Source organism: Amblyraja radiata, chromosome 11 (assembly GCF_010909765.2).
Source record: "Amblyraja radiata isolate CabotCenter1 chromosome 11, sAmbRad1.1.pri, whole genome shotgun sequence".
NCBI lineage: Eukaryota > Metazoa > Chordata > Chondrichthyes > Rajiformes > Rajidae > Amblyraja > Amblyraja radiata.
The window spans coordinates 63,616,197-63,642,534 of NC_045966.1; the positions used below are offsets into that span (position 1 = coordinate 63,616,197).

Consider the following 26,338-nt stretch of genomic DNA (forward strand, 5'->3'; position numbering starts at 1 on the left):
TTCATAAGCCCATTTTGACAGACTCACTCACCTGTGTCTCCTCTGTGTCGTGGGGTTCCGCTCGTGCTCCCTCTCCTCCCAGATGAAACTATTTAGAAAGGTAAGGACCAGAGTTACCCTGGTCCTTACCTTTAACCCCATTAGTCTCCACATTCAACACATCATTCTTCACATTTCCACCACCACATTGCCATTCCATGGAATGGTCCCAATGATTGCTTCATCCTAACCCTGAGCTGAGGTATGTCTGCAGATGCGTGTGCTTGGACACCACCTCTGTCATGCATGCTGTGTTTCAGGTATACTATTAGCATTGTCATCACTTATTCCAGCTGGATTGTCAGCTCTGTAAGTTTTGATCAGTTAATTTCCTGCTTTGACAGCGATTATTGTGTCATTGTGCATCTGACCAATCACAAATTGGCTATCTTGAGCTCAGTAGATGCCCTCAGTGAGAGCAGAGGTGCCTAAAATATGAGCCATCAGCCAGCTGAAGCCCTGCTTCCAGGGTCTGGCTTAACACAGAGACCTTTCCTCGAAATGATATGGCTCTAGGAGGCACGTAGACAATGCCTGTGCCTTTCCTCAGCCTTTGCATCCCAGAGAGAGAACGTGAAGTAGGGAGGAGTTGGAATCGAGGTGAGTGTCTGCCCTGTAAAGCATGGCTATCCAGCTGGGAATCTTGGCAAACCCCAACTACGTGTGGGTTAGGATCAGGTGTAAGTGCTGGTAAACCTTTTGGGTTCTATTCAGATCTGGTTTTGCTGTGTAGGCAGAGAGCACAATACATTTGACAGTATGAGTGACATTGAGGTTTGTGTGTGCATGTGATACGGATATGCACAGAGAAAGTGGTTTACTCGGATCACAAACAAATTGTGGAGTTAGGCTGGACTGCCATTTTACACCCAGCAAAACTTCAAATATCCAGCCATGAGAAATGGTCCAAATAAAGTCCTGGTAACTGCAACAGAATAACACAAGTGGAAACTGGATTCAGGTGCAACTCCTGGGTGGTGCGTTGTAGGGCCCTTTTCTGTGCTGTGTGACACTTTGACCTTACAGCTTAGAGCCTCCTTAAACCCTCAAAGTGTATCAAGAGTGTTGGGAGAGATGGGCAAAGAAAGATGATGGGGGGGGGGAGTATGGAAGTGCACTGAACGATGGGCAAGTGGACAATTATCAGGTGTTGAGTTCCCCCACAGCCTATTTATGGTTGGATCCAGTGTGAGGTCATAGTCTCCTTTTGCCATCAGTCAGGGTCCTTGATTAATCTTGCCTGTCCTGGGTCAACAATCAAAGTCAGATCTTAACCAATTGGCTGTCAGTATTCAGACTGGGTGTGATCGAATAAACAGTGATGATGATGTGCATCTTTCCTCCTCCACAGAAATGCCAGCACCGGCCAAAGTCGTCAAAGCAGGAAACCCAAGACCAAAGAAAGGAACCAAGGTAAATCCAATGAGCTGTTACAAAATCTTCTGATATTTTCAAATTATTTATGTTTTTTTGCTAAAATATGCTCTTTTCTAACTGCATCTCTGTATCTAGCTCTTTTTTCAAATACTGAGAAGAACATCAGGTCCATTGATTTGCTTTTCTTGATCTTATAAGGTTTTCAGACATTTTGTGTACAGTTCTGGTCATCACACCACAGGAAGAATGTGATAGCAAGAGAGACTGCAGACGAAATTCAGGATGTTGCCTAGAATGGAAGGCTGTAGTTATAAGAAGAGAATGGATAGGTTGGGTTTATCCTACTGGAATGTAGGTGGCTGAGGGATGACCTTATGGAGATGAATAGTCTTTTTTCCCGGTCCGGGGAGCCTAGAACTAAAGAGCACATCTTTAAAATGAGAGAGGAAAGATTGAAAGGAGATCTGATAGATAGGTTTTTTCATACAGACGCTGGAATGAGCTGCCACAAAGCTGTTGGTAGGAGCAATGACAAACATTTAAAAGGTATTTGCACCAGTTAAGTGGTGCACACGGTGGCGCAACAGTAGAGTTGCTGCCAGAAACGCGGGTTCGATCCTGACTACGGGTGCTTGTCTGTACGGAGTTTGTACATTCTCCCCGTGACCTGCGTGGGGTTTCTCTGGGATCTCTGGTTTCCTCTCACATTCCATAGACGTACAGGGGGGATATTATAGAAACCTTATAGAAACCATATAGAAATCTTATAGAAACTTACAAAATTCTTAAGAGGTTGGACAGGCTAGATGCAGGAAGATTGTTCCCGATGTTCGGGAAGTCCAGAACAAGGGGTCACAGTTTAAGGATAAGGGGGAAGTCTTTTAGGACTGAGATGAGAAAAACATTTTTCACACAGAGAGTGGTGAATCTGTGGAATTCTCTGCCACAGAAGGTAGTTGAGGCCAGTTCATTGGCTATATTTAAGAGGGAGTTAGATGTGGCCCTTGTGGCTAAAGGGATCAGGGGGTATGGAGAGAAGGCAGGTACAGGATACTGAGTTGGATGATCAGCCATGATCATATTGAATGGCGGTGCAGGCTCGAAGGGCCGAATGGCCTACTCCTGCACCTATTTTCTATGTTTCTATGTAGGTTCATTGGATTCGTGATCGTAGGTCGGCGCATACCCGGTGGGCCAAAGGGCCTGTTTCCGCGCCCTATCTCTAAACTAAACTATACTTGAGTCAGTTGATTTTATTGTCCTAAGCACCTGAATAGTGAGGTACAGATATGATGAAAGTCTTTTTTTAGTATCACAGGCACAAGGAGAGGAACAGGGGCCAAATACAGGTAAATGGAATTAGAGTAGTTGGCATCGACAAGGTGGGGCGAAAAGATCTCTTTCAATGCTGAACGGTTCGTTGAGTGTATAATTCATAGCTCTGTTGCAGCTGTGGTTTTGATCAGCTTGTGGTTGTGGTGATGTGTTTTTAATGGGGCAGTTAGATTCCACCGACCCTGGTTGTGTGGCAATAAATTCTATCAATCAGATGACAAAGTGCTGCATATCAGAGCAGGTAGGCTAATGGAGAGGGAAGAAAAGTCAGTCATAATAAATAAATGAATGACTTGCTCCAAAAATGATCAGTTCTGGCATACACAGATAAAGTGAGCTATTGGACTTTGAAAAATTAATTACTTTATCCAAAAGGTTTGTAACTACCCCCAGACGAAAGAGGTTTTCCTGAGGAACCCATGAGCTTGAACATTTTTGATCAATTTTCCAAATAAGAGAAGTAACTAAAATAATGATTGATCCTCGGTAGAGACCCACTAAAATAAGCATTGATCCCTTAGAGACTAGACTAGTGAGTTAATAGTAATGGGAAATGACACTGACAGTTGACAAAAGGGTCCGTTTTCATGCGGCATGTTATGTAACGTAATGAACTGGGGTAGGAGGAGGCCACTCAGCTTATCACCTCACTTCCTTCAATCCATGAGACTATGGATGATCTTTTACAACAGTGCATTAACTGCGCTATCCCCTGATTCCCATAGTAATTTTTAAATGCTATCATTAATATACTCTGTGGCTGAATCCCAAAGCCCTCTTGGACAGAGAATTCTCGAGATTTGCTATCCCCTTGTGTGGAAGTTTCTTCTCATCTCAGCCCTGAATGATCATCTACTTGGTTGGATACTGTGATTCCAGTTACCTCCACCAATGAAAACATCCACCCTGCCATGTCCTTTAAGTATGTTTTAAGTTTCAATATGATCAACTTCATATTGAAATTCACTAAATACATAATAAGTGTGGTATGCTTAATTTCTTCTCATTGGACAACCCCACACTCTCAACTCCAAATTACAGAAATCAGGCCGATGAACTCTTGTTGCAAGCCGTCTGTTGCATGGGTAGCCTTCCTAAGTTAGAGAGACCATACCTGCAGACTATGTCGGGTGTGGCCTCAAGATTGCCATAGGGATTGTTTTTTTGTTAATTTTAATTTGGGATGGAGACATAACTGAACGAGGGCAGAATTTATTGCGTGTCCCTGATTGTCCTTGAAAATGTGGTTATGAGTTGCCGCTTTGAACCATTGCAGTTAAATACTTCCACAAAGCTGTTGGAGAGGAAGTTGAAGGATTTAGACGCAGCATCAGTAAAGGAATGTCCAAGGAGTCATTCCACTTGTGGGAATGTATCCAAACTGAAAGAGCAGCTCACTAAAAGCCATCCATTGTTGTTGAAGTTTGAACCTGGTCATATTTAATTCTGCCCATCTCCCTTAGTACCCCCATTGAAGTTAGCTATACACTTAGGAAATGCAGTTTGGATTTCGCTATGACCTTCATTAATCTTAATACTATGATCTGATGATCACTGCTCCACAGGTGTTTTCTCACCATCAGCTGGTTCCCCTTAGATTGCTGAACCATATCCATCAATCCTACCTCCCTCATTGAGCCAGAAACCTACTGATCAAATTGGTTTTCCTGAACACATTTAAGAAATAAAAGGCTGAGCCTTAGAAAGTCTCACACAAAGTATGGTATGCCACAGGAATCATTGAGGACATTGAGGATTGGTTGCTGCATAAGTCCAAGGTTCCCTGAAGATGGGCCGCATGTAGATGAGGTGATGTAGGTATATGTAATGCTCCCGTTTATTAATTGGGGCATGGAATATGATACCATGGACTTTATGGTACAACAATATAAAATATTGGTTAAGGCACAGCTGGAGGACCAGCTACAGTTTATAGCAAATCATAGATACTGCTGAAATAGGCCCTTCGACCCCACGGGCATGTGCTGACCATCAATCATCCAGTTACACTAATCCAACCCTGCACCATTTGCTCTTCATACATTCCCATCAACTACTCCTGGATTGTATCACTCATTTATGCACTGGTGTTAATTTACATCGGAAAGTTAATATACCAACCTGCATGTCTTTGCCATCTTGGAGGAAACCGGAGCATCCTGGGGAAATCCAGCTGGGATCACTACTCTCAAGGAAGCAGTTGTTTGCGCTGGGAGGGGTGCTGAGCAGGTTTGCCAGGATGGGATGGGGCATTGCACTTGAGGAAAGACTAGGAAGGCTGGACTTGTTTTCTTTGCAATAAAGGAGGCTGATTTGTTGGTTGGTGGGGCGGGGGATGCTGATTAAGGAACACAAAGTTATGAAGAGCATAAAAGACAGATAATAGGAAATGCCTCCCGTTGGCAGGGCTATTTGAAATCAAAGTGCATAAGGAGAGATTTACCATTGAAAAGGGAGTTCCAGGATTTCGGCCCAACAAAGATGAAGGAGCAGTAATGTTTCTTGAAGTCAAGGTGCAGTGTGAATTGGAGGGAATCTGTAGGTGCTTATGTTCCCTGTGATCAAGGTAACCCGTTTGATGAAAAAGTTTGCAGGTTTAAGAGGTGCTATTGGATTAGCTGAGGGGTGAACTTTGTGTCCACTGTGTGTTGATGGTGAAAAAAAATGTATGATTAGTGTGATGGATTGTGTGTGGCTTTGCCTTGGAAGGTATCCAGTTGTTTGTTTGTTTGGGAGTTGCATTCCTTCTGTTTTGTACCTTTCAGATGGCAGTGAGCTTTTACGTGTCATGAGTCACTGATTTGGTCATGTTGATAAGGCATCTATGAGGCTGTTATAGTTGAGTTTCTGCTCAATAATCACCCTGTGGGCATGATGGTGAGGAGCCTATGGAGAATGTCAAAGCTGGGTGGTTAGACTCGTTGGTAATGGTCATTGTCAGGCATTTCAGAGGCATGAATGTTGTCTAGGTCTCTGCATGCAGATGCGGTCACCAGTAAACATCCCCACTACTGATTGAAGGATGATAGTCCCACAGTGATGGCTTGGAGCTTGAATAATTGATCTCCAATTTCTCCAACAATCTTCCTTTTGTGCGACTTATGGCTCCATCCTTAACTTGCCTTTGGAATTTAGCTCTTTGTCTGTGATGAGTCGAATAATGCTGGTGAATCTAAACTGGACATTGGTGAGCAGCTTATTGATGAATAAATGCTGGTGAATACTCTCATCAAGAATGCCTTGCGTCGGTCTGCTAATGATTTGAGAGGAGATAGATTGTGTCGAAATTAGCCAGTTTGTTCTACATTTTGAAAATGACCTAGCTGGGCAAATTTGCACATTGTCAGACAGATGGTGTATTATAACAACTGGAGCAGGTTACTGCAGCTGGAGTGTTGGCTGAATCTGGAACCCTTACCAGTGTTCTGGAACATTTCTTGACATCACGCCTTCTAAGCTGCATGCTATATTCTGCATTCATTACAAATTATTTATTTGCAAGGAACCCAGGTCACTAAATAATGACAGATCTCACTATTTTAAAATTCGACCAAAATGGATGACCTTGCATGTTTGCACATTTAATCTGCCATATCCTCGACCATTTACGTGACCTTTCCCTACTTCCTTAATGTGTGGCTGCAATTTCCTCACATTACACAATGTCACTTAGAACTCTTATTATCAACACATTGGGATATTTTACATTGGTTTGTCCTCGGGTAGCCTCCGGGTTACAAACTTTAAAAACAAAGTAGAATCATAAGGGTCACAGCACGAAAATAGTCCATGTGGCCCAGCATACTGAGCTGACCATCAAGTACCCATATCCACCAGTCACATTTAACAGCCCAGTGTCTTTTATCACTTGGTGAATCAAATGATTATTGAGATACTACTTAAATGACACAACTTCATCATTCCTTCAGGTGATGCATTCCTGATTCCAACACCATCTTCCTCAAATGTTCTTCCTCAAATCCCTTCTAAGCCTCTGCCCTAAACCTGTGCCCTCTAGTTGTAGGGTGCAGATAGGCACATTGTCGCCATCGGCGATTTAGGCAGAAGGCCCTGTTTCCTTGCTGTGCAAGTCTGATTCTCCTTGTCTGGCTGCATTCAATGCCTGCAGCCTCTTCCAGTATTACTTTACTGATGGAAGGACCCAGTTGCTCTGTGGAGACAATTGTTGGCGGTACAAAAAATAAAGTGGTTGATTGTAACATGGAATGTTGCACTCTGCATCCTTTCTCTTTTTGCATTAGCTGCGTACTCATGCATGGTCTGATAGTATTTGTATGGTACGATCTGCCTGGATTTCACAATATTTTTGTACATATTACAATTATAATAATACAAATACCAATGTTGGGAACACAAGTGGCCTGCAAAGGGATAATTATCAATGAGTGAGTGGGCAAGAAGTGGACAGATTGAGCATAACTTGGGGGAATGTGATGTTATCCATTTTGGAGAGAAAAATGACAAAGCAAATTGTTTTTCAAAAGGAATGAATGCTAAAGAATCCGAAGCACCACCTGAAATGCCAGGTTAGCATGCAAGTACCATAACCAATTGAATGTTGGCCTTTGGGTGTGGAGTATAAATGTAGGAAAGTTATAATGCAGCTTTGTAGGGTGGGATGTGCTTGCATTTGCGACAGTGCAGCAAGGGTTCACAAGATTGATTCCTGGAATGAAGGTGTTGAAGTATGAAAAAAGATTGAGCAGGTTGGGCTCAATACTTGGCTCTAGAAGAATAAGAGGTGAGCTTATTAGTTTTTGATTGTCTTGCTTCACCATGTTAGCAGCTTTCTGCCACCTAAACCTTTCATCCTATGTCTTCCTTCCTAAGGCCGATATTTTTTGTCCAAATACTTCATTCATTGTTCTCTTTGGTAGCCAGATGTTCCGTGTCTCTGGGCAACTTGGTTTGGTAAAGAAATTTTATTGATCTGCATGCTAGAAGCATTGTTTAAAGAGTCTGAAGAAGGGTCTCAACCCAAAACGTCGCCAATGTCTTCTCTCCATAGATGCTGCCTCACCTGCTGAGTTTCTCCAGCATTTTTTGTCTACCTTGTTGAAAAGCAAGGCGACTTAGCCCATCCACAGACTCCTGAGCTCCGTGTGGAGTTTAGGCTTCGGACATCTTCATGCAGCAATGGAGGGTGGGTGTTCCTCCAATGAATACAGTTGGACTTTTGTCGATTATAGAGTAAACCAGTCCCCCTCTGACCAGTCGGCTATTTTCCCTGGCAGTCAATCTGGGCAAATTAAAGTGGATTGTTTAGAACATTGGAAGGCAGCTACTTAAGCTCTTAAATTCCTTTATGCACAGAGGGAACTTGGCTGAAGAATTGGCTGTGCGATGTACAGTGCAGAGCCGCCTGGTGCCGTGGTGTTGTCGCTGACCAAATCTGAGTGTCAAGGCAAGGAATTTATGCATTTTAACCACAAAATGTGAACTTAGGTTTTGGGGAAGATTGTCCAGAAGCAGTTGTTGATTGCAATCCTGGTTTTACATCCCCACTGCTGATGCACTGCTGCATTTAGACTTGCCTAGTTTACAGGTGAACTGAACTCTGCTGCAGCCTCACAGCTCTCCTCTTGGAAAGCTCAATTCTTCCTGTGCTGCTGGGAATCATTCTGCTTGTTCACTGAGTATGTCATTTACTATCTTTTGCTTCACCAACCTGTCGTCATTGAATTCCTGTGTAGCTAAAATTAGCCGTGCAGCTTTCAAATTGCCAGATGCAATCGGCAGCAAACCTGTGGCAGCTTTACTGGCTGCACGTTACAGGGAGCTTGGTTTGCTTAGCGTGGGCTCTGGACATGGGTGGGCCTGAACGCACAGAACTAGTTTGATATACACCTTTGCCCTTGTGGTTTAAAGTTGTGGGGAGGTACTTCTGGAAGCAGTGTGTTGATTTTTCCAGAAAGCTTTAATTTCTGCCCCAGAGAAGCTCATTGGTGGATTTGCAGATCTATGGAATTCAATATGGATTCTTGACGTTTTAACCACAGTAAGAATTTAAACAGGCATGACTGTCAGGGTCCTGACTTGCAAATTGAGTTTTTACACCCACTTTCCCTCTGCAAGTTACTGATTTGTGTACACTGGTTATCTCTAACCTTATCTTAAAGTGCAGCTTTCAGCTATCTCAAAATCAACTTGGGTTACCTTACTTTAGTGCAAAATGCGTGGGCAAGTTAGTGAGGGTCTTGGACCAGGAATATTTTGTGGGGCCAATGGCAATGAGCGGGTAATGTTGAGTTTGAGTCTCTGAGGTATAGGTGCAAGTGAAGAAGTTCTGTGGGTGATTAGGCACCGACAATAGGACTGTGTGTTGGGCGTTGCAGCACAGAGTCTACAACAGAGTAGAGGGTGCAGAATTGTTTTTTTGATAGGACAGGAGTGTGCTCTGATGGAGCTGAAAGGCTGGGGGCCCTGAAAGGTTGCGGGAGATACGGGTAAGGACCCTCTAATGGGGGTGGTGGGAGTTAAGCAGGCGTGCGGTGCTGATGGTCCTCTGGTTGTGTGAGGGGAGGGAAGTGCCTGTTGATGTTGACAGGGGATGCTCACCTTTGTCATGCTCAACATGAAAGCTGTTCATTGAGGAATTTCATATGTTGATGGTGTTGCATACGGGAAATGCAGCAGTCTAGTGGGATCCCAGAAATGGTAAATGTTCAGTCAGTGATGGATTATTAATCAATTGGACAGAGGAGCATGTCTCTTGTCCATCGTCTTGCTGAGAAGACTGGGTGGGTGGGGCCTCTGCATCAGGGATGGGAAGAGGTGATGATGGCCTGATGGCATTTACTTGTGCTCGGGGGTTAGAGAGTGAGAGCTACTTGGCGATGGGGTGGGGTTGCATGAGGCACTGATGCTGGTGCAGATCTCAGTCCTGACCTGTGTTGACTTCAAGAGATACCAATTCAGCTCCTGTGTCGGATAACTGCTTCCTCCTGAAAAGCTACTTTGTTATTACAAGCGGTTGTTGCCAACTAGGACTTCTTGGGTTCTATGTCACAGTAAATCCAGTGAAGGTTCAATATCCGTCTTCAGTTCAGGTTGACTGTTAGTGCCATGAGACCCTTTCCATATGTGAACGAGATTATTAGGAATGTGCCATTGTGGAGTTTGATAATCTCGTTAATGCAGCAAAATTATGGACGAGTATTGTTCATTGTAAGAAATTAAGCTTTGTTTTTGCAAAGGCTGATGCAGATGTTCTCTGTTGCAGGTCAGCGATTTTGGTGACGCCACCAACTGGCCCACTCCTGGTGAAATCATCAATAACAAGGTAAAACTGTCAACATTTGTTACTTTCACTGGTCAAGGATTGGTCAGACAAAAAATGTAAACTTGATTTCAGAGGTCAAATCATGAGATTATCATAGAATGATAATGGCAAATGTTGTTTCTCTATTCAAGAAGGGCTGCAGGGAAAATGCTGCGAACTATAGGCAGTGAGCTTAACGTGTAGTTGGAAAGTTACTAGAGTAATCTGAAGGACAGGATATACAGGCATTTGGATGGACAAGGACTGATTAGGGATAGTCAGCATGGTTTTGTATGATGGAGGTTGTGTCTCACAAATATGACTTTTTTGAAGACGTGACTAAAAAGGTTGATAAGGGCAGAGTCGTAGATGTATATATATGGGCTTCAGCAAAGCATTTGACAAGGTTCCGCATGCTAGGCAAGGATCGAGGTAACAAAGTAAAGAGCAAGGTAGACTGCTATGGAAGGTTAAATCGCATCTCGTTAGAAGGAGAGATAGTTGAATGGATAGCAAATTGGCTCCATGGAAGGAAGCAGAGGGTGATGGTGGAAGGTTGTTTCTCAGACTAGAGGCCTGTGACTAGTGGTGTGCCTCAGGGTTTGGTGCTGGGCCCGTTTCTGTTTGTCATCTATATCAATAATTTGGATGAGAACATACATGGCAAGATTAGCAAGTTTGCAGATAATACAAAAGTGGGTTTTGCAGATAGTGAAAATTATTGTGAAAAATTGCAGCAGGATCTTGATCGATTGGCCAGGTGGGCTGAGGAATGGTTGATGGAATTTAATACAGAGAAATGGGGTGTTGCATTTTGGGAAGTCTAACATGGGCAGGACCTACACAGTGAATGGTAGGGTTCTGGGAGTGTTGTAGAGCAGAGGGATCTTGGAGTGCAGGTGCATGGCTCCTTGAAGGTGGATTCGCAAGTCGATCGGGTGATCAAAAAGGCTTTTGGCACATTGGCCTTCACCGGTCAGAGTATTTGAGTGTAGAAGCTGGGAGGTCATGTTGCAGTTGTATAAGACGTTGGTGAGACTGCATTTAGAATATTAGACAATAGACAACACACAATAGGTGCAGGAGTAGGCCCTTCGAGCCAGCACCGCCATTCAATGTGATCATGGCTGATCATCCCCAATCAGTACCCCCTTCCTGCCTTCTCCCCATATCCCCTAACTCCGCTATTTATAAGAGCCCTATCTAGCTCTCTTGAAAGCATCCAGAAACCTGCCTCCACCGCCCTCTGAGGCAGAGAATTCCACAGACTCACCACTCTCTGAGAAAATGTGTTTCCTCGTCTCGGTTCTAAATGGCTTACTCCTTATTCTTAAACTGTGGCACCTGGTTCTGGACTCCCAACATTGGGAACATGTTTCCTGCCTCTAGCGTGTCCAAACCCGTAACAATCTTATATGTTTCAATGAGATATCCTCTCATCCTTCTAAACTTCAGAGTGTACAAGCCCAGCTGCTCCATTTTCTCAGCATATAACAGTCCCGCCATCCCGATAATTAACCTTGTAACCCTACACTGCACTCCATCAATAGCAAGAATGTCCTTCCTCAAGTTAGGGGATCAAAGCTGCACACAATACTCCAGGTGTGGTCTCACTAGGGCTCTGTACAAGGACCTCTGTACAAGGACTGCAGAAGGACCTCTTTGCTCCTATATTTGATTCCTCTTGTTATAAAGGCCAACATGCCATTCACTTTCTTCACTGCCTGCTGTACCTGCATGCTTACTTTCATAGACTGATGAACAAGGTCCCCCAGATCCAGTTGTACTTCCCCTTTTCCCAACTTGACGCCATTTAGATAGTAATCTGCCTTCCTGTTTTTGCTACCAAAGTGGATAACCTCACATTTATCCATATTAAACTTCATCTGCCATGCATCTGCCCACTCCCCCAACCTGCCCAAGTCACCCTGCATTCTCATAGCATCCTCCTCACAGTTCACACTGCCACCCAGCTTTGTGTCATCTGCAAATTTGCTAATGTTACTTTGAATCCCTTCATCCGAATCATTGATGTGTATTGTATTGTATTGTATTGTATTGTAAAATGCTGCGGTCCCAGCACCGAGCCTTGCGATACCCCACTAGTCACTGCCTGCCATTCTGAAAGGGATCTGTTAATCCCTACTCTTTGTTTCCTGTCTGCCAACCACTTCTCTATCCATGTCAGCACTCTACCCCCAATACCATGTGCTCTAATTTTGCCCACTAGTCTCCTAGTGGGACCTTATCAAATGCTTTCTGAAAGTTCAGGTACACTACATCCACTGGCTCTCCCTTGTCCATTTTCCTAGTTACATCTTCAAAAAATTGCAGAAGATTAGTCGAGCATGATTTCCCCTTCGTAAATCCTTGCTGACTCGGACCGATCCTGTTACTGCTATCCAAATGTTCGGCTATTTCATCTTTTATAATTGACTCCAGCATCTTCCTCACCACCGATGTCAGGCTAACTGGTGTATAATTCCCTGTTTTTTCTCTCCCAATTATAATGGGGAACAAGGAAATGGCAGACGAGTCGAATAGGTACTTTGGATCTGCCTTCACTATGGAAGACACAAACAATCTCCCAGATGTACTAGTGGCCAGAGTAGCTAGAGTGACAGAGGAACTGAAGGAAATTCACATTAGGCAGGGAATGGTGTTGGGTAGACTGAAGGCTGATAAATCCCCAGGGCCTGATGATCTGCATCTAAGGGTACATAAGGAAGTGACTCTAGAAGTCGCGGATCATTTTCCAATGTTCTATAGATTCAGGATCAGTTCCTGTGGATTGGAGGGTTGCTAATGTTATCCCACTTTTTAAGAAAGGAAGGAGAGAGAAAAAACAGGGAATTATAGACCAGTTAGCCTGACATCAGTGGTGGGGAAGATGCTGGAGTTGATTATAAAAGATGAAATAGCGGCACATTTGGATAGCAGTAACAGGATCGGTCCGAGTCAGCATGGATTAACGAAGGGGAAATAATGCTTGAATAATCTGGAATTTTTTGAGGATGTGACTATGAAAATGGACAAGGGAGACCCAGTGGATGTAGTGTACCTGGACTTTCAGAAAGCCCTTGATAAGGTCCCACATAGGAGATTAGTGGGCAAAATTATTGGAGGTAGGGTACTGACATGGATAAAAAATTGGATGGCAGACAGGAAACAATGAGTAGGGATTAACGGGTCCCTTTCAGAATGGCAGGAGTGACTAGTGGGGTACTGCGAGGCCCGGTGCTGGGACTGCAACTATTTACAATATACATGAATGATTTAGATGAGGGATTAAAAGTAACATTAGCAAATTTGCAGATGGCACAAAGCTGGGTGGCAATGTGAACGGTGAAGAGGATGCTCGGAGGATGCAGGGTGATTTGGTCAGGTTGCGTGAGTGGGCAGATGCATGGCAGATGCAATTTAATGTGGATAAATCTGAGGTTAGCCACTGGTGGCAAGAACAGGAAGGCAGATTATTATCTGAATGGTGTCAAGTTAAGAAAAGAGGAAGTACAACGAGATCTGGGTGTCCTTGTACATCAGTCACTGAAAGTAAGCATGCAGGTACATCAGCTAGTGAAGACACCTAATGGCATGCTAGCCTTTATAACGAGGAGTTGAGTATCGGAACAAAGAGGTCCTTCTGCAGTTGTACAGAGCCCTGGGTAGACCACACCTGGAGTATTGTGTGTGGTTTTGGTCTCCAAATTTGAGGAAGGATATTCTTGCTATTGAGGGAGTGCAGCCTAGGTTCACGAGGTTAATTCCCGTGAAGGCGGGACTGTCATATGTTGAAAGAGGGGAGCGACTGGGCTTATCTATATTACTAAAAGTAAGATCTTGACCACTTCCTGTTTTTCTGTTTCATGTTTTTTGAGAAAAACGCTGCCACTTACGGTTGTGATTTTTGGCCATCTTACTCAGTCCCCCCCCCGCTGCGCAGGAAAAGAGGATTTTTCCCATTGATGAAAAATAAAAGAGTTATTAATGTTTAAAAAATGTTGGCATTCTCTCTGCTGCCCCTGCTGGTGGGAGGGGGGAGGGACTATAAAACCCGGAAGTGTTGTGCCTCACTCAGTCTCTGCAAGATGGAGGAAGCAAGAGGGTCACATCTCTCTGAGCTGTGTATAACACTGAACACATGTAAACTCAACTGTGACTGCCCTTAATGTGGTTTGAAAATGAAAATGTGATTGCTTTGAAATGCTGCACTGCAAATGGTTGTTGTTGGTGGAATCTGCTTTGAAATGCTGCACTGCAAATGGTTGTTGGTGGTGGTAACTGCTTTGAAATGCTGCACTGCAAATGGTTGTTGGTGGTGGTAACTGCACAACGTCCTGTTTGCACTGTATATTGATTTTAGATAAAACGCTGCCACTTACGGCTGTGATTTTTGGCTATCTTACTCAGTCCCCCTCCGCTCATCAGGTGCAGAGGATTCTTCCCATCAATGAAAAATAAAAGTATTATTAGTGTTTTAAAAAATGTTGAGAATCTCTCCTGTCAATCACGCCATGAAGGCCACGACCCTTCTGGCGGGAGGGGGGGATTGTAAAACCCGGAAGTGTGGGTGTTGCTCGGTCTCTGCAAGATGGGGGAGGGAGAGGTCACGACTGTCTGAGCTGTGAATCAATTGAACACACTGAATGTCTACTGAACTGTGAGTGTGGTGTTTATGTGGTGTTTTGTGTGGTTTTATGGTGTTTTCACCCTGCATGAAATGGTATGAAACTTCATTTGAATTTGGTGGCCTTGTACCCTGCATGAAATGGTATGAGACTGCATTTGAATGTGGTGGCCTTGCACCCTGCATGAAATAGTATGAAACTTCATTTGAATTTGGCGGCCTTGTACCCTGCATGAAATGGTATGAAACTGCACTTGAATTTGGTGGCCTTGCACCCTGCTTGAAATGGTATTAGACAGCACTAGCATTTGGTGGCCTTGCACCCTGCTTGAAGTGGCATGAAACTGCACTTGAGTTTGGTGGCCCTGCACCCTGCTTGAAGTGGTAGGAAACTGCACTTGTGTTTGGTGGCCCTGCACCCTGCTTGAAGTGGTCGGAAACTGCACTTGAATTTGGTGGTATTGCACCCTCCTTGAAGTGGTAAGAAACTGCACCTGAATTTGGTGGCCTTGCACCCTGCTTGAAATGGTAGGAAACTGCACTTGAATTTGGTGGCCTTGCACCTTGCTTGAAATAGAATTTCAAGGAATAGCCGTGAGTCGACTGCTCGCCCACCAGCCGTGAGTGAGCTGCCAGCACATCAGACTTGAGTGATTGAGCTGTCACCCCAAGAATCCATTTGGCCCACAATGTCCATACTAGCCCTCTGGAAACCAGTCCCTTCAGACCACAATTCCCATACTTGCGCTCCAGAAAGCGTCCCCCCCCTCCCACATATTGGAATTGGTGGAGAGGTGGAATATTGCGTTGAGGGACCAGCCCTCTCGTGAACATGGGACCCAATGGGTCCCACTTAGTCTAGTATACACTAGAATTTAGATGGATGAGAGGTGATCTTATTGAAACATATAGGATTATTAAAGGGAATGAACACGCTAGAGGCAGGAAACATGTTCCCGATATTGGGGGAGTTCAGAATCAGGTGCCACAGGTTAAGAATAAAGCGTAGGCCATTTAGAACGGAGATGAGGAAAAACTTTTTCACCCAGAGAGTTGTGAATCTGTGAAATTCTCTGCCTCAGAAGGCAGTGGAGGCCGATTCTCTGGATGCTTTCAAGAGAGAGTTAGATAGAGCTCTTAAAGATAGCAGAGTCAAGTGATATGGGGTGAATGCAGGAACAGGGTACTGATTGTGGATGATCAGACACGATCACAGTGAATGGTGGTGCTGACTCGACGGGGCAAATGGCCTACTCCTGCACCTATTGTCTATCGTCTATTCCTGAAATTGTTTCAGTGATGTTTTCAGCAAACTCTGTTAAACCTTCACTCCTTCCTTAAATGCAGTATTCTGTCCGAACCAGTGTTTATTTTAACCGTTTAACATAATCTCCCTGCTTTTATGCACTGTGCTGTTTCTAATAAATCCCAGGGTGCCATCCTAATACAGGTTCACAATCTCTTATCCGAAAACCTTGGGACCAGACACTTTTCGGATTTCGGAATTTTTCGGATTTCGGAATGGAAGATTTTTAGCGTATATTTTAACGTTTAACGGGTGGCTCAGTGGTAGAGTGCTCGGCTCGTGGCCGCAGGGTCGCGAGTTTGCGCCTCGATCCCTGCTGTTAAAAATGTTCGGTTTTCGGAATTTCGGATAAAAGATTGTGAACCTGTACTGACGTCTCTCATGTCCTTTCATTTTCAACGATTCATACATATCCACCCAGATATTTCTGTTCCTGTGCACTTTGAAGAATTGTGCCATTTATCTTTATGGCCTCTCAACATAGCCGAATATCAACCTTCATCGTGAAAAGCAATGTTTACCAATACTCTCTATCTTCTGTCCTTAGACCAATATCATATCCTTGTGTCAGTCACTCTCTCTTCTGCAGACCTTGGGTTTGCTTGCCAGCCTTTATTTGAACTTTTTGTAACTTGCTTGCTGAAAAACCTCTGTAAACAAACATCAATATTTGTCTAAAGAAGGGTCTCGACCTGAAACGCCATCCATTCCTTCTCTCCAGAGATGCTGCCTGTCCCACTGAGTTACTGCAGCTTCAGTTTAAACCAGCATCTGCAGTTCCTTTTTGCTCATCTGTATTTGTTTCATTGATCTCCATTACTTCATCAGAAAATGTGTTTAAGTAGTTAAATACAGTTTGTTTTTAACCTCTGCATCAAAACTACGTGTGGCCAATTTCCCCCTTTAATATTATTTATAAAAGATTCCTTGTCACTAGCGTTAAATTGAATGTTAGGCATACCACAGCACATTTTGAACAAAAATATTTTAATGGCACCTCCCACATGTTGGAATATTGGAGTATTGCACCTGGAATATTGTGTACAGTTTTGGTCTCCTAATCTGAGGAAAGTCATTCTTGCCATAGAGGGAGTACACCAGACTGATTCCTGGGATGGCAGGACTTTCATATGAAGAAAGACTGGATAGACTCGGCTTGTACTCGCTAGAATTTAGAAGATTGAGGGGGGATCTTATAGAAACTTACAAAATTCTTAAGGGGTTGCACAGGCTAGATGCAGGAAGATTGTTCACGATGTTGGGGAAGTCCAGAACAAGGGGTCACAGTTTAATGATAAGGGGGAAGTCTTTTAGGACCGAGATGAGAAAAACATTATTCACAGAGTGGTGTATCTTGAATTATCTGCCACAGAAGGTAGTTGAGACCAGTTCATTGGCTATATTTAAGAGGGAGTTAGATGTGGCCCTTGTGGCTAAAGGGATCAGGGGGTATGGAGAGAAGGCAGGTACAGGATACTGAGTTGGATGATCAGCCATGATCATATTGAATGGTGGTGCAGGCTCGAAAGGCCAAATGGCCTAATCCTGCACCTATTTTCTATGTTTCTATGTTGGGAAGTTTGGTAGATCATGGCAAGCCTTTTTGCAGTTAACCTCCTATTGCACTTCTCAATCCAGTCATACAGAGCACATCCCATCTGCATGGGGTGATCTGTTTAAGCATAGCCAGCCTCTCTAATAACTTTGTTTCCACCCAAATCATTGTTCTACTATCTCTGCTTCTACAAAGCTTTTGAGAAGTGCCCCCTTGCTTGGTGAATGGTCTATAAGTACTTCTAGGCCCTTCACCTAATAAGGAATCGAGGGATTTGGGGGAAAAGCAGGAAAGGGGTACTGATTTTAGATGATCAACCATGATCATATTGAATGGCGATGCTGGCTTGAAGACCCGAATGGATTATTCCTGCACCTATTTATTTTTAAATTCCATTCATGCCATCCGTCTGCCCGCAGAGATTACATCTTTGTCTCAAATCAGCCCCATCCCTTCTCTGGCAGCCTTTGTACTGTTTGCGTGTCTCTCAAAGCTAAATAATGGATGTACAATGTCTAAAATAAAGATTTAAAAAATGCTTGTTAGACAGATACAATATTTCAAACTGATGACCACACCAACATTGAAAAGTTAGAAATAAACTAGTTTTAAGGTGGTGAAAATTGGGTGATGTATGTTTGGAGTTTGCAAGTTCTCCCTTGGCAGTTTCCACTGGGTGCACTGTAATAGGATACAGGTGCACAACCTATTATCCGGAGTTCCGGAAACCGAAAAATTCCGAAAACCGGCCATTTTTTCCAGGATGTCGTCTGCACACCAAAGCTCGCGTTTGGCTCCAAACTTGACCCGAAACGACCCACGGTCAACCCAGGTCTGTACTACTGTAGCGGCTGCCTCCTCCCCGGAGACCGGGGAGACACTTAAACATCTGTAAATCATTGCTTAAATGTTAGTCAGTTAGTTTGGAGGGCTTTTATGTGAAGGGGGGGTGAAGGGGGAAACTTTAATTCTTAGTCCCCTACCTGGTCGGAGAGGCGGGGAGCGGGCAATGCCTTACCGGGTCGCCGTGCAGTAAGCTCCGGAGCGCTGTGGCCGCCAACTCCCAGCTGGGGCTGTGGGCGTCCGGCCGCGGGCGGCGCCGGTTGTAGCTCCGACCCCGGCAACTCTACCCCTGGCTGCGCGGCGCTCCAAATCCAGAGCGGCCCGCGGCCGGACGCCCGCAGCCCCAGCCCCGCGATGTTTTGTGTCAGCGGCCACAGTGCTCCGGAGCTTACCGCACGGCGACCCGGTAAGGCATTGCCCGCTCCCCGCTGGTATCCCAGCGTTGCGACGCCGCCGACTCCCAACATTCGCGGAGCTGGGGCTGCGTGCGTCCGGCCGCGGGCCGCGCTGGATTTGGAGCGCCGCGCAGCCAGGGGTAGAGTTCGCCGGGGTCGGAGCTCCAACCGGCGCCGCCCGCGGCCGGACGCCCGCAGCCCCCAGCTCCACGATGTTGGGAGTCGGCGGCCACAGCGCTCCGGAGCTTACTGCACGGCGACCCGGTAAGGCATTGCCCGCTCCCCACCTCTCCGACCAGGTAGGGACTAAAAATTAAAGTTTCCCCCTTCACCCACCACATAAAATCCCTCCAAACTAACTGACTAACATTTAAGCAATGATTTACAATGATTCCCCGGTCTCCGGGGAGGAGGCAGCCGCTCCAGACTTTTCAAGCTGTCCGCGCTACCTACCTAATCTACGCTAAAAATCTTCCATTCGGAAATCCGAAAAATTCCGAAATCCGACAAGTGTCTGGTCCCAAGGCTTTCGGATAAAAGGTTGTGCACCTGTAGTACACAGGAGCGATTAGATGACAAAGCAGGATGATGGTGCAAACAAAAATTAGAGATTTCCAAAGTAAAAATGGATGAAGATGAGATGTAAGTAATAATTGTATCCATTTCCCTGAAATTTGTTGATCCGGCATGTTGAAATGAGAATATCCAACGAGGGGGTCGTGTTCCACTTCCGAGTTTATTTCCAGTAGTATGTAATACCACATAAAAAGTAGTCATGAGATTAAGAGGTGGGGGATTGGTTAACTAGCAGGGAAGGATGTTAAGGAACAAATAAGATCTTTTCAAGTTTGCAGCTTTAACTAATTAATAATAATAAATTTTATTTAATGGGCGCCTTTCAGACATCTCAAGGACACCTTACATAGTAATCGGAATAACATATAATCGGAATATAACAAGTAATAAAGACATCACAGAGACACAAATTAAAAACAGAATTCAATCCAAAAACAGAAAATCAAAAACACAGTGTGAAGAGAGAGCAGCGGCAGCCAAAGCGCGCCAGCGTCCACTCTCTCTTCACGGCAGCCATCTTGGACACAGACCTACAGGACTACAATTAGACAAAAAAATCATCCCCCCACAGTGGATAGCACTGTGGAGGAAGGCACAATGTCCAGTCCCCACCCCATGTTCACCCCAAAGTCAGTTGGTGGTGATGGTCCTTGGAGATCAGTACAAGTGTCTCAAGAGATTTCAATTTATGTCATTAACAAACTATCATAAATATTCTCAGGGGAAAGGGTGAGCAGCCAGAGGTTGTGGTCCGCAATGGTACCATTGACGTGGATAGGAGAGAAGATAAGGTCCTGCAAAGGGAGTGTAGGGAATTACAACACTTCCAGCACAGGAAAAGGCCCTTTGCCCCACAATGTCTATGCTGAACATGATGTCCAACTAAACTAATCTCCTCTGCCTGCACATGATCAATACCATTCCATTCACAGCAATTCCATGTGCCTATCTAAAAGCCTCTAAAAATGGCACTATCGTAACTGCCTCCTCCACCACCCCTAGTAGCGCATTCCAGGCACCCACCACCTTCTGTTAAAAAAAAAAAAAGTTTTTTAATTGCCCTGCATATCTCCTTTAAATGTTGCCCCTTTCACAAAGTTGTTTGACATTTGCACCCTACACACTAAGGGCATTTTCCAGAGGCCAATTAACCTATAAATCTGCCCGTCTTTGGGACATGGGAGGAAACCAGAGAACCCTGAGGAAACCCATGTGGTTACAGGGAGAACGAGGAAACTTTGCACGGATAGCACTCAAGGTCAAGATCAAACCCGAGTTTCTATGCTGTGAGGCAGCACTCTACCACACATGTGTTGCCCCACTTAATACTTGAATCATTCTATTTTAGCCCAGAGTGGATGACCATACATTCACCTGCATTGAAATCCTGTGCCGCAGATATGCGCACACTCTCCCACAACCTTGAATCGGTTTCATAAAACTCTGGGTAGACCACAGTTGCCGTTTTGAAGTTCTGGTCACTGCTTTACAGCAAGGATGTGCAGGCTTTGGAAAGGGTGTAGGTGTTGCCTGGATTAGAGAGTATTAGCCATAAGGAAAGCTTTGGCAAACTTGGAGTATTGCATGCTGAGGGACTACTTGACAGAAGTGTACATATATGTGAGGCCTAGATTGGGTAGGCAAAGCCTTTTTCCCCAGGGTGGAAATGTCAAATACTAGAGGGCATATAGGTTTACGGTGAGAGGGGTAAAGTTTAAAGATTATTTTCCAGAAAGTGATAAGCAGCTGGAACGCACTGCCAGGGAAGGTTCTAAAGCAGATACGATAGCAATGTTTCAGCGGCATTTAGCTTAGTTTATGTTTAGAGTACAGCATGGAAACAGACCATTCAGCCAATGAGTCCACACTGGCCATCAATCACCCATTCACAATAGTTCTATGTTATTACATTTTTGCATTCACTCCCTATATACTAGAGCAATTTATAGAGGCCAATTAACCTGCAAACCAGCAGATCCAAGGAATTATACAGCAACAATACTATAGGGCTTAGGACCTGTCCCTCAATTCTGTTCTATGAATCAATCCCAACCTAATCCAGTGAACTGCTGAGTGTTACGGTACACAAAATTGCTGGAGAAACTCAGCGGGTGCTGCATTGGAGCGAAGGAAATAGGCGACGTTTCGGGCCGAAACCCTTCTTCAGACTGCTGAGTGTTTGCAGCATTCTTTTTCTGATCATGCAGTGTCCATTTTTGCCACTGGATGTCAGTGTGTGCATGGTGTACTAGCAGCATTGGGGGATTCCATTGGAGAGCAAGCAAGCGCCTGACTTGCTGGTGACAGCTCCTGATCGAGCTAGTGACACAATATATATCAAAGTACAGGCAGTCCCCGAGTTAAGACGGGGCATGAATTTTTCGAAAGAAGAAAATTAATAAAAGCAGTACCCGGAAAGGAACTGATGTGAAGAGGGAATCGGTGAGTGGATGCGAGTGGGCGTCGGCCAGCCTCACTGACTATGAATGAGTGAGGGTGTCTGCTCAGCGTTACCAGCACTGCTTGGCTTTATCAAGAATTTAGGTGTGCATGTGCTGAGCGTGCCATGCAAGGCTATAGTGTTGGATGGGGCAGACCTGGAGCCCATTACCAAATGCTGTGAGACACAAGGTCAAATGGCTTCCTGGGATGTGAGTTTTCTATGTTATGGTCAAAGTGAGTTACACATCAGCAATGTGGACATTTCTTTAAAGCAGAGAGAAAATATGAACAGGTCAGTGAGTGTCATCATGATACTTTGAAAGTTACAGTATTCCAGGAGTTAGTAAAGAGACGAATTAATATTGATTCTATATTGTAGAGGGTACAGTATCCAGAGGTTATACAGACATATCCGTGCCAACTAAAACACAGTTTCTCAGACCATCCTACTTGTATGTGCTCGCTCTGTAACCCTGTAGACTGCCGCTCTTCAAGTATAAAGAATCCTTCATTCCAGGCAATGTTCTATAAGTTCTCTCTATTGATACTGGCTCAGCCTTGTGGTGTGGCCACCAAAACTGGACACAGTACTTCATTTTTAAGGAGGATAGCTTTAAATTTGGGGCATTTTCAAGAAAATTGACCAGGCTTGTTCATGAGATGATTGGAGGAGGAAGGATTCAGGTTGTGTCTATATTCGTTGGAGTTTAGTACCAAAACACATTCGGAGAACATATTCTGTGAGATTGTTTCCAATGTGGGATAATGTAAAGCTAGAGGAGACAATTATAGAATAAGGGCCTGTCCATTTAAGAGAGATGGGCAATTTACTTAATTAGGGTTATTAACCTTTGGAAATCTCTACCCGAGATTATTGAACATATTTAAGAGCAAATAGACATGCTTTGGTTTGCAGATGAATCAAGGATTATGGGATTTCAGGGGCGATTAAAGATGAGACCAAGATTAGATCAGCCATGGGTACACAAAATTGCTGGGGAAACTCAGCGGGTGCAGCAGCATCTATGGAGCGAAGGAAATAGGCGACGTTTCGGGCCGAAACCCTTCTTCAGACTGATGGAGGGTGGGGGGGGGAAAGAAAGAAGGAAAAGAGGAGGAGGAGGAGCCTGAGGGCGGGCGGATGGGAGGGTGGGAGGAGACAGCTAGAGGGTTAAGGAAGGGGAGGAGACAACAAGGGCTAGCCAAATTGGGAGAATTCAATGTTAATGCCATAAGGACGCAAGGTCCCCAGACGGAATATGAGGTGCTGTTCCTCCAATTTCCGCTGTTGCTCACTCTGGCAATGGAGGAGACCCAGGACAGAGAGGTCGGATTGGGAATGGGAGGGGGAGTTGAAGTGCTGAGCCACCGGGAGGTCAGGTAGGTTATTGCGGACTGAGCGGAGGTGTTCGGCGAAACGATCGCCCAACCTACGCTTGGTCTCACCGATGTAAATCAGCTGACATCTAGAGCAGCGGATGCAGTAGATGAGGTTGGAGGAGATACAGGTGAACCTTTGTCGCACCTGGAACGACTAAGGAACACTTAGATCAGCCATGGTCTTGTTAAATGATGGAGAGATGTAAGGAGATATATCATCTAATGTATTCTTATTTTTTTATGTTCTTTTTAACATATGCTGGCAAGCCTATACAGAAAGTGGCTATTATTATTTCTAAATTGTTCTCATCGTATTGTTGGCAGTAACCTGTTTGGATTAATTCTCAACATTTAAAAGATGTTGTGAGCCTCTTAATTAGGAGCAGGAATGGACCATTTAGACTTCTGCCCTGCATCACCATTCATTAATATAGCGATTGAACTCATTGTAACCTCAGCTCCGTTTTCCTTCTTCCTGCAACAACCAACATTTTACTGCTTTGCTTATCAAAAATCTATCTAGCATTTCTATAAAATGACATTGGGAGGCTAGTAATATGAGAGAGCTGACTTCCAGTGCAATGTTAAACTACAGGTGAATGCAAAAGAATCCAATAGCATCACTGGGAGTACAGCAGGAGTATTTTTCCTTTTGTCTAAGTCAGTGTTCCTTTTATTCATTTATTCATTTTTTGAGATCTTGGCAAGGCCAACATTTATTGTCCATTCCTAATTGCCCTTGAGATTGCTCGGTCATTTCGATAACAATAAAAAATGCACCACTTATCTTCACTGAGGAACATTACTGAAAGATATATATATTTTAATAATCTAGTGATTTTGTGGTCATTACCAAGACGTCTTGCTGTTATTATTCCAGATATTTCAGATTGTAAACTGCATTTAAATTGCAAAGTTGTCATGGTGGGATTTGACTTCAGGTCTCTGGATTACTCATCTGTCTTCTCTGTCCTATCATTCAATCAAAGGTGCTGACATTATATTATGGCTGCTGCCGGAATTATGTCTATTTATTGACTGTTACATTTCATAGGATCATCGGTATAGCAGAAGGAGGCCATTTACTCCCTGTTTGCATCAGGAAAAACCCTTCAGATTAATCCTACTTCCCTTTTGTGATCAATAGTTTGACAGGTGTTACAGCTCTTTAATTGTGGGTGCGCTGGTTGAGATATATGAATCATATGAATTAGCCATAGATGAGGTACAGGAAGGCTGGAGGGTGGGTGGCTGATGTTTTGCCTCCATTTAGAAACATAAACATGAATTATGGACTGTAACACTAACGTCTGTGGATACTGGAGAGGATTCTGAGGGATAAGATACATATGCATTTGGAAAGCCTTGATATAGGGAAGATATCGTGCTTTTGTGGGGGATCACGGGTTTAATAGTGCTTTTTGTAACAACTAGAGTTACCAAGAAGGTTAACGAAGACAGGGCCAGTCTGAAGAAGGGTCTCAACCCGAAACGTCGCCCATTCGTTCTCTCCAGAAATGCTGCCTGTCACGCTAAGTTATTCCCGCTTTTTGTGTCTATCTTCGGGCCATTGATGTATATAGACTTCAACAGTGCCTTTGATAGGGTATTAAACGGAAGGTTATTCTGGAAGGTGAGGTCACATGAGATCCAGGGAGAAAGCTCGATAACTGGATGCAGTTGTCTTAATGATTGGAAGCAGAGCTCATTGGTGGAAGATTGTTATTTGGACTGGAGGCTAATGACTAGTGTGTCTCAGGAGTTGGTGGTGGGCCCATTGTTGTTTGTCATCTATGTCAACAATTTGGATGAGAATGGACACGATATGGTTAGCAGGTTTACAGATGGCATTAAAATAGGAGGTACAGTAGATAATGAAGATGGTTATCATGAATAAGAGTGGAATCTTGATCAGCTGACCAAGTAGAAAAAGGAATGATAAAAGGAGTTTAATTCAAATTAGTATGAGATGGTGCATTTTGGGAATGCTAAATTGGGGCAGGGCTTGTAACAGTTGCTGTAGGGCTCCAGGGGATTGTTGCAAAGAAGAGGGATCTAGGAATAGAAGAAAATGCAGATGCTGGAATCTTCAACAAAATACAAAGTGCTGGAGAATCGGCCGATCAGGTGGCACTTGCGGATGGAATTTCTGGCAATCTTCCTTCCACAGCTTCCAACCTTGGTTCCCCAGTCCTGCGCTGTCTGTATCTATCGCCTTCCTCAAATCCATAAGCATGACTGCCATGGCAAACCCATTGGTTTTGCCTACTCCTGCTCCACCAAACACATCTCCAAATATCTCTCTTCTATTTGTTCCCCCTTGTCCAATCCCTTCCAACCTTCATCTAAAACCTATCACATGCTCTTCCCCACTTCAGTAACTTCCAATTCCGAGGCCTTCATTGTCTCCCTCAAAACACCCTCCTCCACCTGGTAGAACTGGCTGGCCATCATCCTTAGCAACTTTTTGATTCCTCTTTTTTTCATCAAGTCAAAGGTGTAATCGATGCCTGTCTTTTTGTTGATTACATTGAACACTTCTTGTTCCAAATGAACTCCGGCACTATTCCCCAACTCTTTCTCTGTTACATCAACCACCTCATCACAGCTGCCTCCTGCCCACGTGCAGAAATTGTTGACAGTCTCCAGGCGAGACATAGGTTCACGTGCACCTCATCTATTGCATTTGGTGTGGCCTCCTCTACATCAACAAGACCAAGTCTTTTGCCGAACACCTGTACTCTGTGGGGTTTAAGAACAGGCTTCCAGTGCAAGGGGAAGGATTCAGGAACCCGAGGGGCAACTTTGTCACACAGGTGGGTGCTAGTTGATGTCGTTGCAACTGGTACATTAACAAGATTTAAACGATATTTGGACAGGTACATGGATAGGAAAGATTTGTTGGGATGTGGGCCAAACATAGGCAAATGGAACTGGCATAGATGGGGCATCTTGGTCTGTTTCCATGCTGTCTGATTATGACTCAAGGGCACAGATTTACGGTGAAACCAAAGAAATTTAACGGAGATCTGAGGAACAAATTGTTCACGGAGAGGGTGCCGAATATCCATAACAAGCTGCCAGCAGAGTCGGTAGAGACAGATACAGTTACAACGCTTAGATGATATCCCAATAGGTACTTGAATAGAGAAGGAGTAGAGTGATGTGGGCCTAATGCAGG

General features: G+C 44.3%; 1 protein-coding gene across 3 annotated transcripts in view; it reads left to right on the top strand.

Annotated features, from left to right (window-relative positions):
* larp1 (La ribonucleoprotein 1, translational regulator) overlaps nt 1–26,338 on the top strand; it is a 147,561-nt gene that overhangs the window by 48,548 nt on the left and 72,675 nt on the right. For all 3 annotated transcript variants that reach the window (XM_033030026.1, XM_033030027.1, XM_033030028.1), the window contains exons 2-3: nt 1,391–1,452; nt 9,995–10,054. In XM_033030026.1, the coding sequence (XP_032885917.1) occupies nt 1,391–1,452; nt 9,995–10,054 (122 nt within the window). The remainder of the gene's footprint in view (nt 1–1,390; nt 1,453–9,994; nt 10,055–26,338) is intronic.